The sequence below is a fragment of the Ananas comosus genome, linkage group 13, assembly GCF_001540865.1.
Source record: "Ananas comosus cultivar F153 linkage group 13, ASM154086v1, whole genome shotgun sequence".
Taxonomy (NCBI): Eukaryota; Viridiplantae; Streptophyta; class Magnoliopsida; order Poales; family Bromeliaceae; genus Ananas; species Ananas comosus.
Window position 1 is genome coordinate 6412842 of NC_033633.1, and position 17323 is coordinate 6430164.

General features: G+C 42.1%; 1 protein-coding gene across 1 annotated transcript in view; it reads right to left on the bottom strand.

The window, feature by feature from the left end:
• Positions 1209-17323, bottom strand: part of LOC109719626 (nudix hydrolase 16, mitochondrial) — a 27734-nt gene continuing 11619 nt past the window's right edge. Inside the window, exons 3-4 of the mRNA XM_020246400.1 lie at positions 3924-4007; positions 1209-1799 (exon numbers count right to left, since the gene is read on the bottom strand). Of these exons, the coding sequence (XP_020101989.1) occupies positions 1503-1799; positions 3924-4007 (381 nt within the window). The 3' untranslated portion in view covers positions 1209-1502. The remainder of the gene's footprint in view (positions 1800-3923; positions 4008-17323) is intronic.

The window sequence follows — 17323 nt, forward strand, 5'->3', positions numbered from 1 at the left end:
TCCCAAAATCACCAGGCGATGTGAGACTCACAGCCCAAGATCACTAGGCGATGTGAGACTTGTCTCGCTAGCTTTGTCATTTCGATCTTAGCTCAGCTGTGACTCATCTCATAATTTCGGCTAGTGAACCGGCTCTGATACCAAATGTAATGACCTGACCCACTAGCAACAATAAGTCGTTGGGTCCAAATCACCGGCCTAAAATGCTTAAGCCCAGTTCTTATTACTAGTGTCTAAGTCCCTTATATACCCAATCACATCCCCGTTCCTATCCGATGTGGGATTATTGGGTGTGCAGACTCTCTCCGTTAAGGCCCTGATGTTTTCGTTAGTCCAATCACACACACAGCCCAAGATCACTAGATGATGTGAGACTCATTTCACTAGCCTTGTCATCCAGACCCTGGCATAGTCGGTTATCTTGTCATTTAGTCTTTGGCATAGCTTATCACCTTGTCTTTTAGACCCTGGCTCAGCCGAGACTCGCTACACATTTTCGGCTGGTGAACTGGCTCTGATACCAAATATAACGACCTAGCCCGCTAGCAACAATAACTTGTTGGGCCCAAACCACCAGCCCAAAATGTTTAAGCCCAGTTATTATGTCTAGCCTAATCAAGCTTATATACCCCCACATCTAGTCATAACTATCCGATGTGGGACTATTGGGATGTCACACATTCATACAAGCATCGATCTTACTTGAACAACAACATATTTTGAAATATAGATGCCTGAATTTTGAGAATTTCGATTTACTATCAAATACTTAATTCACCCCCACATTCTACATCTTTACAATAAATAGTCATTTAGTGCTAACAAATCTTGACTAAATTCACAAAAATCATATCATAACTAATGGAAGGCTGGATTGTAAATTCATAATCTTTATAGTTCATGTATATATCTTAAAATATGCTACCTTTGTTCCTTTTCATTATATTTCATATATCCACACACGAGCATTTTTCACATCTTTGCTAACCAAAGTGTAGAAATCTTCTAAGTATGTGAGGTGTAGAAATAGCAAATAGATCAGAAGACAAAAATTAGCAGGTGAGGCACGTGGTATTTACACAAATGCACAAATAACTTTGATCCAACTATTGCTATCTCACAAGCATTTACCAGGCATAAAGGAACAACACTAGTAGTCGGAATGGGAGACATTAGTTTCTCAATAAGCATTTGATTGATTTGGCTGATAGGTTAAAGTTAAAAGTAAAAAGACCAGTACTTACACCATGAGAGGAAAAGGGCATCCAAGAGTATGAACATTTTGAGACTGGTACAAAAAGTTGTGCACATTCTTTCCTTGAAACATAGAAAGAGAGAGAGTTACTACATGCGGATATGTAAAATGTCCCATAAACTAATATGAACTACCTAGATGTTCTAGTAGAGAAAAAAAGACTAAACATCATAGAAAGGTTACCATTGTTGTTTTTCTATTATACGAAAGAAAGAAGGACAATGGTTAATGTATTTTGAGAACTTGGTCATCTAGTGGGTGTTGATTCAGTGGGGTTAGTGAGATCATTCTCGTTCCCTTCAATACTTATTCCAGCATGCCACCGGGAGAAGCCCTTGAGTAAAGCATCTCGCATCCACGGATGCCGACATTGCTCCATGGCTTCGGGAACTGTCAGCCAGCTCCGTTGGCGGGTGCTCTGCTCTGGCCAAGAATTGAGCTCCTCCTTCACATGCATAGCAAACATTGCAGCTTTGCATAAGCCTTCCGGGCTAAACTCATCTTGATGGCTTTTGCTTTTGAAATGGTAGCATCCTAAGAATCCCTACAGATACAAAAATTGGGTTGCATCTTGAATAAGATAATCAGATTGTGAATAAAAAGTTAAACACTAGTTTGACATGAAACAAAGAGCAATATGCTTTATGAGCTAGACAGAAGTGTTAAAGCGAAAAATTAAGTAAAAATATAGATTATAATGTTTGCAAACCCACCATTTATATACTAAAACCTTATTGGGTCAAAACTAAACCGTTTCATATATAATGAAGTACAAGATTTTGACATATTATCAAAATGATGAAAACTTGTTACAAATATGGAAAATGAAAACCTCTTCTTGCTCCTCAACATCTATCACTTGTACCTCATTTTAGCCAACAAATCTACTCACTCCTTGCACCCTTATGCTACTCAAGTCTCGTCAATGCATCTTTCCAAATAATCAACCAACTTGCTCACCAATGCTTCTAAACATTTAATGCCTGCCAATCTACCTAATAAATACATATATCTATTTATAGTTTTATTTGATATCTCAAAATACGTGAAAGACTATTTTTCACAAATTTTTCTAAAGTATGTCAACGAGAAAAGTTCTCTATTCACAAGGTGCCATGTTTTTCTATGAAGAATTGCACATAACAGGGTGATCTTAAAGTTGCAACTCCTCTTTTGTTATAAAACAATATGAGAGTGAACTTTTTAGTTTAATATTAACAAACCTGCAATCACTAAAAAGTTAGAATATCACCACAATATAATGAGATAATAAATTTTGAAAATTTTCATTTTGTGAGTGTGGCTATTCTAATGTCACACAACCATGCACAGAGAATCAAGAATAGAAGGTCTATAATTAATCAACAAAGACTACATTGAGGTGAATGACCTGGGCTAGCATAAACCTAGCAAATCAAAACTGATTTTATCCCAAACTAAGAAAAGTACATTATACAAAAAAAACTCTCCACCGTACACAATAATTAGAAGTCATAAACTACTGAAAAATTTGACCTTATTATGATCATATGATAGTCCGGGATTTGAATATGCATTACAAAATAAAATAATCTTTTAGTGAAAAGTTCTAATAGCATTGTATAATGTTATTTTTCAATAATTATAGTAAATCATGCAAAATTTAAAAACCAAGGTTTAAAGAACAAATTAGTTCATTTCTTGAGTGCAAATGGAGAAACTTGCGTTGAATTTCCTTTCTTTTGCTTTATAAACCTGATAATATTGGAAGTCCAGCTTATTATGTTCAATTTCATTTCTTATGATTCATATATTAAATAAATTATTTGTAATGAAATGATTTGAAAGACTAATTTAAATAACTTGGAAAGGAAGAAAGATAGCATGAATAGGTCTATTTCCAAAAACAAATTTGCTGAGAAGAACCATAAAAGGAAAGCATAATGATTCAAACTCATTGTTGAGCTAAGTCAATGTAATAAGATAAAGAATTTCACACATATCATGATCAAACATTCTTGTAAAAGCATAAGATATCATATACTTTGTGGCTAAGCAAATATACTACTCTATATCGGGATCCCAGATATAATTTACGTCTAAACTGTACCCCAATATGGATTTTCACTTTCTTCATCCCTAGATCAATTTTTGGAGTATAATTTTAGGATGTCGAAGGAAATAAAGGCGCAACTTGTACTATAAATCAATAAAAAATTTGATGGTCCTTAAAAGGAGTTAGAAAAAATTTTCCTATTTCTTTAGTGTCTTCTATTTAAGCTTTATTTTTCCACTAAACATTGTACTTTAAAATATACATAATAACCTAACAATCATAAATTGCGGAAATTATGTATTTGATTGATAATTTAGGAGGTACATACATATATAGATGGATACTTACACAAATAGATTTGTTGTGCATGCATACATGTCCACATGCAAACACGTGCTAGCATATATGCATTATAAATTATGATACATAAATAAATTTTATATATTAAACATATAGCTAAAAAATATTTTACATACCAAATAATCATACTAAGTAATCATTAACTCATGAGAAAAATTTGTATTTTGTTTCCCTTAAAAGAATAATAGAGTATAATTAAAGTTATAATATATGTATAATATAGCAAAGAACCTTAAATAAGCTACAAATCAAAGTTGTAGCAAGGTCAATTACCATTACATCTCCCCGCACTCCTGCTTCTTCAATAGCTTCTCGTACAGCTGCTTCTCGAACAGTTTCATCATTTTCCCACCCTCCCTATAATGAGTTGACAAATAATAAAATTTAAATAAAATTTCATGCATACTATCATAATACAAATAACAAGCTGCAAGTGGATATTTAACGAAAGCTGCCTCAAATATGCGGAAGAGTAATGATATAATTTGATTAGAATGATAAAGCAAATAATTAGGTTTCATACTAAGCACCATAATATGCAATCAATCATAGACTATTTATAAGCGAAAGTAAGAATCAATGAATATGTGATGTTACCTAATACTGAGCATGAGCTTCTAGTGCATTAGTAAGAATCAACAGAATAAACAGTTATAAAGACACATATCATTAAAGATAATTCCATCTATACATTAAACTTCGTCTAGTTGCGAGGAGAAGTATATTAGAGTTTTTCCAATAAAATTTTCTATACGACTCCGATATCATGACCAAAAAATTAATCAAAAATGTTTCATCAAAATGGTATTATCAACATGAAATAGGTTAAAGACTTTTTTTCTTGAAAAAAGTTCTTATTAGCATACATCAAAATATAATATTTTCTTTTTTCTCTCTCTCTTCAAAAAGTTCTTTTCAGTGAGCATCCAAATGCAAAATTTGGAAAGGAAAACAACAAAAGACTAATGCAAAACTATGAAATAAAGGGAAATTAAAGTAAAAAAGATTATAAATCAGAAGTCAACGCAAGCGAGGTAGTAGTTATATATTTGGAAAATTTGTTATATTACGCTATGTTATTTGGCATGGTGAAGTCAAATCTCCAATTTCTAAATCTGTCTTTACAAATGTATTTGGTTTTTTCAACATATATATTTTTGGCTTCCTACTGATATCTGTGGGTTTTTTACTTGCGTATTTGGATTTCGTACTTGGTACAACACTCTTCTAATCTCCATGTATATAAAGGACACTCCCTTTGTGCTATTCTCCTTTTAATGTAGGCAAAAATGAACCATCTAAATTTATGTATCATAATGATATTCTTTTGTTTATGCGAACTTTTATGATTGCCAATCTATTCAAAGCATATGGTTGAAGCATATGGTTGATGGGTTGTAGATAATGCTACAAAATTTGTTTGTGAAATTACCACCTTCACATTCTGTACTATCTTTGTAACAAAGTTGAGGACATTAAATTACAAAGAATTTGACATGTCAAGGGAGAAAAATGACAAGCCAAAAAAAGTTTCATAGCTTTCTTACTATATGTTGAACTAAAATTAAGCACCTTTACAAGTTTGGCAACTACTTCTACAAGAAATTTATTTCATAGTCAATGATAAGTTTGCAGTTAATTTGATAATTGAGTATAAAATTTGAGTTGTATCACAAACTGCTTAGGATAATCTTGGCCACTTTAGTGATATCCATTTGCCAAAATGGGCATGGTAATACATGTTTGCCAAAATAGGCATATGCATGTTAATCTCTAAGTGTAACGACTCGACCCGCTAGCAATAATAACTCGTTGGACCCAAACCACAGGCCCAAAATGCTTAAACCCAGTTGTAAGGATTGAGAATTTGGCAATGTAATTAAACTCGCTTTTGACGATGTTTTTGTGTGTATTTTAATTACAAAAGCACTCATCAAGTTTCGAGGCAAAACGAGTTAGAATGGAGATTTTACGCGATCTTTACTTTTCACTTAAAGTGAATAGTAACCTGGGTTTTCGATGAGGCCATTGAGTAGAGATGGCTTCTGGCGCGTATCGGACTCCGTTCATAGTGATCCAATAGCTCGTTTTCAATGGTTTGACTATCCTGGACCCATTGCCACTGAAGGATTTTAGATTTGATGCACGAATTTCGAGAAAATTGGTTATAATATATTTTATGTATTTGTGTGTGGTTTTGCCTATTTGGAGAGAGGATGGGTTTCGTCACGAATCTGTGACCAAACCAGGCGTAACAAAACCGTGGGTTTGAGGTCTCTGTTGTGCTAAACGCACTGGTGCGATCCGTTAGCAAATCTGTGATGGACGGATCTCTTGATATCGTGCGTTGAACGAGGAGGGGTCATTAATGACGAAACAGAAATTTTGCAAAAAGCCCTACAATTTATGTACCGTTTTGCGTGAAATCGATTATGGGGGTGTGTCCACGTGTTTTACTCGCACCGTGAGGAACTCAGTTTAATATATAGGGTTTTGGAGGACTTTTGCGCAAAATGAGTTTCTTGTATTTATAGCCTTCTAGGCTTTGCACCATGCAAACCCTAACCCTACCTCAGCTCAGCTAACCCCAGCCGCCTCTCCTCCCTCACCTTGTGCGCCGTGCGCCTCCCAGCCGCTGCCGACTGAGCTCCGGCCGGCCACCACCTTCTCAGCCACCTTTTTTCCCTCTCCCTCTTTTTTTTCCACTATCTTCTCCACCCATCCTTGAACCTGAGCTAAAGGAGGACCCGAACCCTCCTCCCAAAGTAGCCCCGACCCTCCTCGGCCCCCGCCACCACCATTGTTGCTGTGGTGGCCACCTCGAGCTGGTCCAGGCCGAGGTGACCTTGCAACCTCTCCCCTGCGCCACCGCCGCTCAGAGCCGCACCTGCGACCTCCATTGCAGCCCTCCAGTACCCTCGCATCCAACCGGAGTGGTCGCCGCCGCCGCTGCGCGGCTAGGGCGTCGCCGCGGCTACCCTCTGGCAGAACTGAGTTCGGGCGGCCGAGCTTGGGTCGTGGGCTGTCACTGCCGTCGCTGCCGCATCCCTTCTCCTCCTTGGAACCCCGGGGGACCCTGTCACTGATCGGCGTCACCCCGAGGTCGCCGTTGTCGGAGAAGCAGAGCCCGAGCTTCCCTCTTCTCGTGCGGGCTAGGGCATCGCTGCCCGCCCCTTCGGTTGCCTCCTGCCCCTCCGGTTGCCTTCCGCCCCTCCGATTGCCTCCCGTCGGCGACTCGCGTGAGTGGCAACCTCCCCTCGCTGGCCGCACCCCCTGCTGCCGGCGCGCCCGCCGTTGAGCCGCCGCCGGCTGGACCCGAGCCCCCTCTGCCTAGTGAGCTTTATTTATTTGCTGTCTGTGCATGGTTCTGGTTTGTGCTTGTTTTTTTGACGATCCGATGCTATTTTGATGCCTCCGGAGGTGAGCACGGTGATAGTTGGTCAGTGCTGATCACAATGCTCACCTCACTTTGGATCAGCAGATTTGGTATCGGCTTTTCAGCGCGGTATTCCTCGAGTGCGCGTAGTTTGCAGAATTTTGGGTTGCTCCCGTGCCTCCCACAGTGAACCGTTGTGCTCCGGATCATGAGCACGGCCTCCGACACGTCAGGACCTATCAGTATGTGTGTCGGCTGACCTTGGAAACTCTCGGTGAGGGGTAGCGAGCCACAAAACCACCTTATTTACATAAAATAATAGTATTTTATGTAAATGTAGTGACTTTTGTGCAATTTTGCATCTTGTGGCTGTTGTGAGCTACATGTTTATGTGGTAGGTGACTTCTGGATTGATCGTCCAAGGTCTGAAGGCCTTTGCGGAAATCGAATATCGATTTTGGTGCATTTTTCGGCCAAATTCGCCGGCGGAACGGCGTTTCGATTTGGATTTCATCCGATGGTGTTTGTTTGCCCTGAGTTGTGTCGCTGAGCCTTATTGGCTAGTCACGATCGTCATATCGTGAGTTCGGAGATGACGGGTGAGCGACGGTGGGTTTCGGTGTCGAAATTGACACTTTCGGGAACCCGAATCCGAACAATTATCCGACGATAATTGTTTGGTTGTGTAACCTTGTGTTTGCTGCCAAGACATCCAAATTGATGTTTTTTGGGGCAGCGGGTGACTCGTGGCACGAGTCGGTTAGTTTCGAGACACTTAGTGGGTCCCGATGGCATCCCGTTGTAATTTTTGAGACTTCCGGTGAGTTACGGCGATCCGTTTTAGGAAACTGATTTCGGGGATTTGTGTGGGGTTTGCGAATTAGGTATTTTGGATTGGTGGGTTAGGTACTAACCCGGTGGATCTTTGTAGGTCGAGTTGACTTGTTGCACACCCAGGTTTCCGACATGATTATGACAGGTGGGTGCTTCAAGCTGGTAGTCTGTGAGATCGTTTCGCTTTTCTCTGTTCTTCTATATCAGTATCGTAGTCTCTACATGTCGGTTACTTTTGTTTATCGTTCGTTCATCTATATCTTATTGCTTGCATGAGATAGTTGTTGATAGACATGTAGAGCAGGCTAGCATATGTTGTATATCTGTAGATCTTGGGTCTAGGCAACACATCGACTTTTGGGTTTGATGCACAGTTTTTGAGAAAATCTACTTTTTTTGCACATTGGCCTTTTTCTACTCGAGGTTTTGCTTTATAGAATTTTTCAGTGCTCCGTTTTACCAAAAAAATCCATGGGTTCATGCCACTAGGCTATTTATTCGCAGTGGTGAGTTTTCAGTATGAAACTCTGAGGTTGGAGGGCTAAATTCCTATTTTTGCAATTTGTGAAAATAGAGTATTTTGCAATGAGGTTATCATTTTATGTGAGTAAATTCACAATTTTGATGAGTGGACTACATGAAAGTAGACTAAGAGAGGATGTTAAGTCTCAAATTTCATGAAATTTGAATTTACCTGTGCGAAATGGCATTGAAATGAAGTCGTGAGAGAGTTTTGTGATCGAGAAACTTTTCGGACTGAAACGTAATATTTCGGGTATCAAAGTACACAAGATGGTATGGAGAGGGAATTAATGAAAATATTTTTATGCTGTTGAGGGCCATTGGTGCAAAATTCTTTGGCATTAGGAGGACTTTTGTGCAAATCATCTTTTTTTTTGAGAGAGAGAGATTGTGCAAATCATCTTTTAGCTGGTCTATTGACATCCCCTCGGCTTCCGCTGTGGGTACCTTTCATACTGCAGGTCTAAAGCAATAGAAATTAAGCCCACAAGAAAGAATGTAAGAATGTACCTTTATGAGGATGTGTTTAAAAATGAAAGCACTACATTTTCCTAATATAATAGTTAGTTCCTATCAATTCTAAATATATCTCTGATTTGTTAAATAGCTAAACTATATTGCCAAGTGTTGCAATACAATATAAGAAAATTGATCTAGTACATTGTTATGCCTCAAAGTTGGAGAATCTTGGGTTGGCACCAATTGATAGGAAAAAAATAGTGAGGATAGAGAAATCAACCCATATTTCTTTTTGCTGGGCTTATCGATTTCGTGCTCAAATTGGAAATTAATGCTACTGGAAGTGTCCTATCTTAAACCGTCGCTGCAGTAAACTGAATTATAATATACTTGTTGAGCTTAGGCCCAAAGTGGATGAAGTATAGTCAAGAAGTGGATTGGAGAGGTCCATGTCGTGTGCCAAGGGTGTCGGAATGATTCAAAAGGTATCAAATTAGTATAGGATAAACTGGAAGAAAGATGGAAGTAAATGAAAACTTTTGAGGAATGGTTGTACGTCGAAACCTAATTGTGTTTATAAGAAAAAATTATAATTCTGCAACTTTGAAAGTGCATCATATGTGTAGAGGAGTTTTGCTTGTGTTGGATTTGATTTGGAGAGAAAATGGTTTGAAAATCGGAGTTTTAGAGCGAAAATGAGAAGAAATTAAAAGGGCTGAAAACACTGTTCACAGTGTTAGGGCCCGGACCCTGTGGGGAAGGTCTGGACTTTGACTGCGAAAATGTCCAAAATAAGGTATATATGGGTTCTGGACCTTGATAGAGGGTCCGGACCTTTGCACTGTTTAGGGTTTATAAAAGGGACCCGACAGCCTTTCTTCTCTTATTCTTTTCCTCCCACACGAGAAAAAGAAAATGGTTTTCCCCTCTCTCTTGCTTTCTAGTACCTCTCTCTCTCTTGCAACCTCTCTACCAAAAAGGAGAAATTTGAGATTTTGGATGCTTCAAGTTGGTGGAGCTTGGAAGAGCTCTCTAATGGTGGATCAAGCTTGGGGAGCAAGGTGGCCATGGTGAGATTTCATGATTTGAGTTAGGGTTTTGGTTGATCCTTTAAAATTAATGTATTTGGAAGTTCTAGATGATTCTAAACTAGATTGGGTAGAGTTTTACCATGGATTTTGGGGGTTTTTTTGTAGAACATGAAACCTAGGGCTTGAATTTGGGGCTTTTGTCCTTATGGGATTTTAGACCAAATAGACCTTGTAAATCTCTAATTGAAGGGTAGTTCGACACGATAGACAACTTCAATGTGGATTCCGGCAAGGCAACGACATCCAATTGGCAGATTTTGCCGAATTTCATTCATTAGGCTTGGGTCGAGCTGAATCAGCATCAAAAATCAAATTGCTTGGAGTACCTAACCTCTGACACCAAAACGAGGTGGGTGGTGCTCTCTGAAATGATTGGATTTCTTCCTATGTCTAAACTCTACTCTTTGAACATATATGTATATATGTATGAAATTATACGTAATAGGGGTTTAATTAATTCTTATTCCAGAAACTTGCATGCCTCCTAATTAAGATGTGATTAATTGTGATTGAGGACTTGGAACTTAGGATACATGAACCTAGTGCCATGTAAACCCTAATGACGTATCGAACCAATAGAGAAAACTAGTAGTTTGGATATAGAAAACAAAGTGTGGACATTGGAACAAAGTGATGTTGAATGTGATCCTAGTGGTAGAACCATGGATTGGGTGTGATTTGTTATGCATGCAAAGGATAACCAAAATTGAGAGAATCCCAAGTGGAAACGTGGATTGGGTCTTTGCATGTGCCGAATGTGTTGCCATATTCGTATGTATCATGTGTGAGGATTGAGATTTTTTTCTATATAAATTTGACATCTTTTTAAATGTTATCATATGTATTTTAATTTTAAAATTGCCCATTAAATTTCAGCAAAAAATGATTTACAATAAAGATTTTACAAGATTATTACTTTTAACTTAAAGTGAATAGTAACTCGTATTTCCGGGAGAGGCCATTGAGAGTAGATGGCTTTTGTCGCGTACGGACTCCGTTTCGGGTGATTAAAACGATCTGACTATGTCAGAGTTAATGGTGCTGACGCATTTTGGGTTTGACGCATGATTTCTAAGTAAAGTGGATTTTATTGCAAAAAAGGCATTTATTCCTCATTGCTTTTCCTTTTTAAATCTATCCATTACTCCGTTTTGCATGAAAACCAACGAGTGGGGACCATTCTACGAGAGAATTATTTTCCAGGAGTGGATCGCAATTATAGAGGTTTGGGAGATTTTCGGAGAATTATCCATTGGATATTCACACACACACACACACACACACACACACACACACACACACACATATATATATATATATATATATATATTGTGTAGGATTAGGGTGAATCCCTAACCCTAACCCTAATCCCCTTCCCCTTTGGCCCACCCGAGGACCCCCTGCCGTCGCCGTCGCTACAGCCGGCCGCCGGAGAAGAAGAAGAGCTCTCTTTTTCTCTTTCTTTTATTGGGTTGCTCTGCGAGAAGAGCCCGAGGCCCTTGTAGTTGCACCACTGCCGACTGGGACCGCCGTCGTTGTCACCACCCGACCCCAGGCGACCATCCCCAAGGCTCCCTGGCACCGTCATGCCCCAAATCGCTACCACGATCGAGGGAAATCGGACCAAGCTCATGCGGCCGCAGGTTTCCATTTGACCACCGCCACCACGCCGCGCCACCTCTGGCCATTGCCGTCAGTCCCAAGGAGGTTGCCGGCGCCGTGCTAGGTGCCCCTGAGCTACCGCGACAACACTGGGCTCTGCCCTAGCCATGGAACTATTTGGTAGCGCTGTCGCCAAATCGCGCCGCCGCCGCCACACCGCACCGCCGCCGCCTCTTGCCGTCGGCCAAGGCCGCCGATCAACTTCTCTAAGCGTGGTGACTCTCCCTTGGCCTAGGCTTGTGCCACCGTGCCGCCAGTTGCTGCTGGAATCCTGCCCTAGCTACCAGTCGTGTTTTTTGGGATGTTTGGCCGATCTTGATTTTTTTTGCCACCGGGGACTTCGGTAAGCATCCGAAGCACGAGCACGACTCCTCTAGGATCCTATGGACTCCCGTGCTCACCTTCGCTGTGATCAACGAAGCCCCGGTGCATGCGACGATCTCACCAACTCCCGAGACCTTACAATTGGAGGGCTTTCTCGCTGTTTCGAGGCTCTCCAGTCGTCATTTGTGCTCCAAATAGCGAGCACGAGTCTCAAAGCATCGAGATGAGTCGAACCGACTGGTTGGTTGGTCCGTTGTGACACGAATCGCGGTAACAAGCTTAAAACTTGCTTTTTATGCATTGTGAATAGTATTTAGAGCTATAGATGAATTGTTCTATGTTTTATGCAACGGGGACCCTATGCACTGCCTCGGACAGCATGTAAACCCTATTAACTACCTCTTGACTGATCGTCAAAGGTCCGAGAGCCGTTGCAGAGTGAAAACGAGGTTCCACAGTGTCATTTGGTGAAAATTCACCTATTGGACGCGAGTTATGTTGTGGGTTTTGTATTCTAGCATTGTGGATAGCTTGAGAACCCTGCCAAGCCTTGTTGGTTGGTTGCTACTGCCATCCTCGAAGTTCAGAGGTGGTAGATTAGTGGCGGAAGGATTTTGGAGCCAAATTTAGCGAATTTGGTAATTCGATTTGCCAAATTCTTCCTCGATTGATCCCTCGGCAATTGAAACGAGGGTTGTATCTACCCGATCACTTGTTTTGGTGCATTTGGGGACAGCAGATAGTTACAGTGGGAATCGAGGAATTTCTAGAGTAGTTTGAGGGTTCTAGAGGCATTCCGGTAAGTTTTCGAAAATTTTGGCGATTGTTAATGCATTGGTATTTGTAAACCTTTCGTCCTGTGTTATGAGGCATGGTTGGTTTAGTTGGATTCATGTGAGGGTAGAACTTGACTTAGTGGATCTTTCGTAGGTCTAGCAGACGGTTTTGTGTTTCTTAAACTAGGAGATTTACAGTATACAGGTTGGTGCTTCGCGCTAGTAGTCGGTGGGATCATTTCACCTCTTCTCCTCTTCTTTTGCTTTTCTATATCAGCATCTTTGTCTCTACATGTCAATATTTCTTTCATTACTACCGTATATATCTATACTGGTTACTTGCATTGTGGTAGTTGTTATAGACATGTAGATCAAATTTGCATTGTGCTGACTACCTAGCGGACTTTTAGGTCCAGGCATTGTAGTTCTCTTGCTATTGTTAAGTATTGCTCTGGTTATTCCAGTTCAGCATCTATATGCCAGGCATCTAATTAACTTCGGCCAAGGTACCAGCTTTATGCCGCCTTTTGTATTGAGCATGCCGCATGACTTAGTAACAATACTTGGGGAGTATTTGTGACACTGGTCAGTTTGGCCACCGACCAGGCAATGTACTATCCAGATAAGTCATCCAGTGGACGTATGGTACATGTCGGTGCAGGCAATGTGACAGGCAATGCTTAAGGTCTACGGACTAATATGGCAGGCACTAGATTAGATTTGACTTGGATTACTTATCCTTGAGGCATCTATTCAGTTGTAGTTTTGTTACAGTAATAGTTTTATTACTTGCTCATTTACTATTCTATTACTAATACTACTATAGTTCGCTCTTGTATCATGACATATGTGTACCTATTGTTCTCGTTCTTCTTTATTTTCTGGTAATTACGACTTGTCTTCGTGGCTCTGTCGTACCCACTGGAAAACCTTGTTTGTGGTTTCTCGCACCCTCTTTTTAGGCACCAGATTGTGTTTGACTTGGATTACTTATCCTTGAGGCATCTATTCAGTTGTGGTTTTGTTACAGTAGTAGTTTTGTTACTTACTTATTTACTATTCTATTACTAATACTACTGTAGTTCGCTCTTGTATCATGACATATTTGTACCTGTTGTTCTTGTTATCTTTTGTTTTCTGGTGAATACGACTTCCCTTCGTGGCTCTGTCGTACCCACTGGAAAACCTTGTTTGTGGTTTCTCACACCCTCTTTTTCCCAGGTGACGTGGAAGAAGGGACGGGTCATGGTGTGACGAGAGTACGTGCAAGCTAGTGGCTTTAGTGGTTACCTGGTTTACTCTCTTACTTAGTAATTTAGTATAATAAATGGTTTAGTTAGATGGTGCATGAAAAGTGATTTGGACTGATGTGGTTTTGGTTTTTGCTTACTTGTGTATTCGGAGTTCCGAGATTTATGGCATTTGGTTTCTTCATATCTCGTTGTTCGATTTTCTACCCCTCGTGGTAGTGGTTTTAAAAGGCCTCGTTTCCGTGTGGGAAACAATTTTCAAAAAAGAATTTCTAGGCTTTTAATTGAAGATACTTAGAATTGAAAATAAAGCTTTGGGGTGTGGAGCGTTTTCAACTAATAGGTTTTGCTAAATCACTCTCTATACATATATGGATGTGAATTAATGTCTGTGAATGGTTGTGAATGTAGAATATAATTGGTGATCCTGTATCTTCTTGTATAAGATGGTACGCGGTGCAAATATAGGGGAGACTCTGTCCGTGTGGACAGAAAAACTTTGTATCTGTGGTAGGTCTGTGCGTCACGTGGCCAGGCAGTTTTCAAAAAAAAAAAAGGCCCGTTTTTTGTAACTCTGATTTCTAAAGTTGTAGTTATTATAAACAAGCTTTCTTAAACGGCCTCGGGGCGTGACATCATGAGATATTGCATGTCCACCTATGTCCATTGAGTGTGGTGCTTGTATGTTCCATTGATGCATGCAACATAATTGAGTAAAATCTCTAGTATAAGTGAATAAAATTAGGTCGGTGCATGTGCAGTGTGACAACTAGTGCTTTGTTATTATTGAGCATGCAAGGGATTGAAATAGATCGAGTAGGGATCGAAGGAGATCCCTTGATGTTGTTACCATGGTTAGCGGTGAGTTCTCTTGGTTGAGAGAACTAGATCGTACTCACATTGTCTGTTTGACTTGTGGTAGTCACGACACCACAAGCAGTGAGCTCCAGAGTTGTCACGTATGGGTTGAGCAAAATTCTCCCCAGCAGACGGCCCTAGATTGGTGATAATCCCCGTGGGCCCTAGTATTGTGAGTGGGCTCGACCTCCGAATGAGTAGGTATGATTGGGTCATGAGTAAATAGATAGCCAATTTGAGCATATTGTGTAATATATCGAAACTTCGGTAGACTATATCAAACTTTAGTCAAATTGACCAAAGTGTGCGAGAGAAATGGTTGGCAAAGTCTATTTGACGTTCCAACAATGTTGGAAGGGTTAACGTTGAGTTCCAAATGAGTTGGAAGGGTTTTAGCATTGCTCGGCGCGAAATAGAGTCAAGCTCTGCCGAAACCACAATCTGGGGCCCTGCGTACCGATGACAGCCCCGATGCGTACCGGTACCAGGCAGGCAACCCGAGAACAGCAGCTCTCGGGTTTGGCCTCTGCGGTGCAGCGTACTGGTGACACCCCTGGTGCGTACCAGTACCCCGCAGCAACCCGAGAACAACAGCTCTCGGGTTTGGGCAGTTGAACAGGGGCGTATCGGCGATACCCACCAGCGTACCGGTACGCAGTGCTGCGAACAGCAGGTTGAGTTTGCTGCAAATAAAAGTGTTTGGAGGGCTTATTTGCAATTATGGCGGCTTATTGTAAGGACTGAGATTTTTGCAGTGTACCTAAACTCTCAGTTGACGATGTTTTTGTGTGTAATTTAATTACAAAAGCACTCGTCAAGTTTCGGGCGAAAACGAGTTAAAACGGAAATTCTACGGGATTTCCAAGTTTCACTTAAAGTGAATAGTAACTCGATTTTCCGGAGAAGCCACGGTGTGAAGTTGGCTTCAGGCTCGTATCAGACTTCGTTCCTAGCAGTCCAATAGCTCGTTTCGACCGGTTCAGCTGTTCTGGAACTAATGGCACTGACGGATTTTGAGTTTGACGCACGAATTTCGAGAAAATCCAAAAATACATGTTTTATATATATTCTTGTGTTATTCATTCTGTTGGAATGAAAGGTTGGATTTTGTCGTGAATCCGTGGTCGATCGAGATGAAACATGATCGTAGCTTTGTTGTCCCGTCGTGCGATCGACTGGTGCTGATCCGTTCGTAAATCTGACGGACGATCTGCGGAGATTGCGCGTTGATCGAGGAGAGGTCGGTGATCGCAAAACGTAATTTCGCAAAAGTTGCGATATTTTATGTACCGTTTCGCGTGAGATCGCACGTGGAGGGGTCTTAATGCATTTTACTCGCGCTGTGAAGGGTTGGATAGAAATATTCTCTTTAAGGACTAAATTCCATAATTGCCACATATATATATATTGGTTGGAACTAGGGCTTCATGGAAACCCTAACCTTAGCCGAGCTAAACGCCTAGCGCCTCCCTTGGTTGCCCTGCCCTTGCTGCGCCATCCCCGGCCGCCGGACTGAGCCCTGGCCGCCAACTGCCGCTGCAGCCACCATCTCCACTACTTTTCCATCTCTCTCTCCCTTTTCTCTCGGTTGAAGAGGGTTCCGAGGTTGCACTCCTTCTAGCCCTCCCCTGGCGTCATCCGGAGCCGCGGCGTCCCTCCCCGTCGGCCGCCGCGCCCCGAGCCGCCCGGAGCGACGTCGCGGCCGCCATTGCCGTCTGCTGCCTCCCAGACCGAGCCTAGCTCGAGCGGCACGCCCGAGCCGCGGCCGCCGCCGTGTCGCCGCCGCCTTCCTCTCCTCCTCCGGCCTCTGGGACCTGCCGCTGTCATCCCCGAGGAGCCCCGGCCGCCGCCGTGGCTGCAACTTCGCTGGAATCCGAGTTCTAACTGGTGGCGGCTCGGCTTGCTCCGCCGTCGCTGCCGGCCGCCTCCGCCGCAAACCGAGGTGAGCACCACACTCCCTCCTCACCCGCACCCGTCCTGGCCGCCGGCGCATGCCGCCATGCTGCCGAAGCCGGCCGGAGCAACTTGCTCCGGCCAAGCCGAAATAGCTTATTTTGGATACCGTTACTGTTCCGAGCAAACCCGAGCCTCCCCGATCTCTGCGGAAGGGAGCAACGATGATCGTAGCAAATTGCTGATCATCGTGCTCACCTTAGATTCTGTCGGGGAGACTCCGTTCCACTGTTTCGCGGGTGTCGACCTGTCGAGCCTGTTTGGCTTTGTTTTGGTTTGCGCACGCTTATCTGGCGACCCGAGGCCGTCCTGATGCTCTGGAGGTGAGCATGGTGATCGTTGGTCTTGTGACGATCACATTGCTCACCTCACTTTGGATCAACGGTGTCCGTTAGCCCTGTTTTGGCGCGATCTTCCCCTACTGCGCGCTGTTCGCAGAACTTCGGGTTGCTCCGCGCTTCCCACAGTGACCTGTTGGCACTCCTGACCGTGAGCACGGCCTCCGGTACGTCGAGACCTGTCAGTACGTGTCTCGGCGGAACTTAGAGGTCCTCAGTTTGTGAGACGC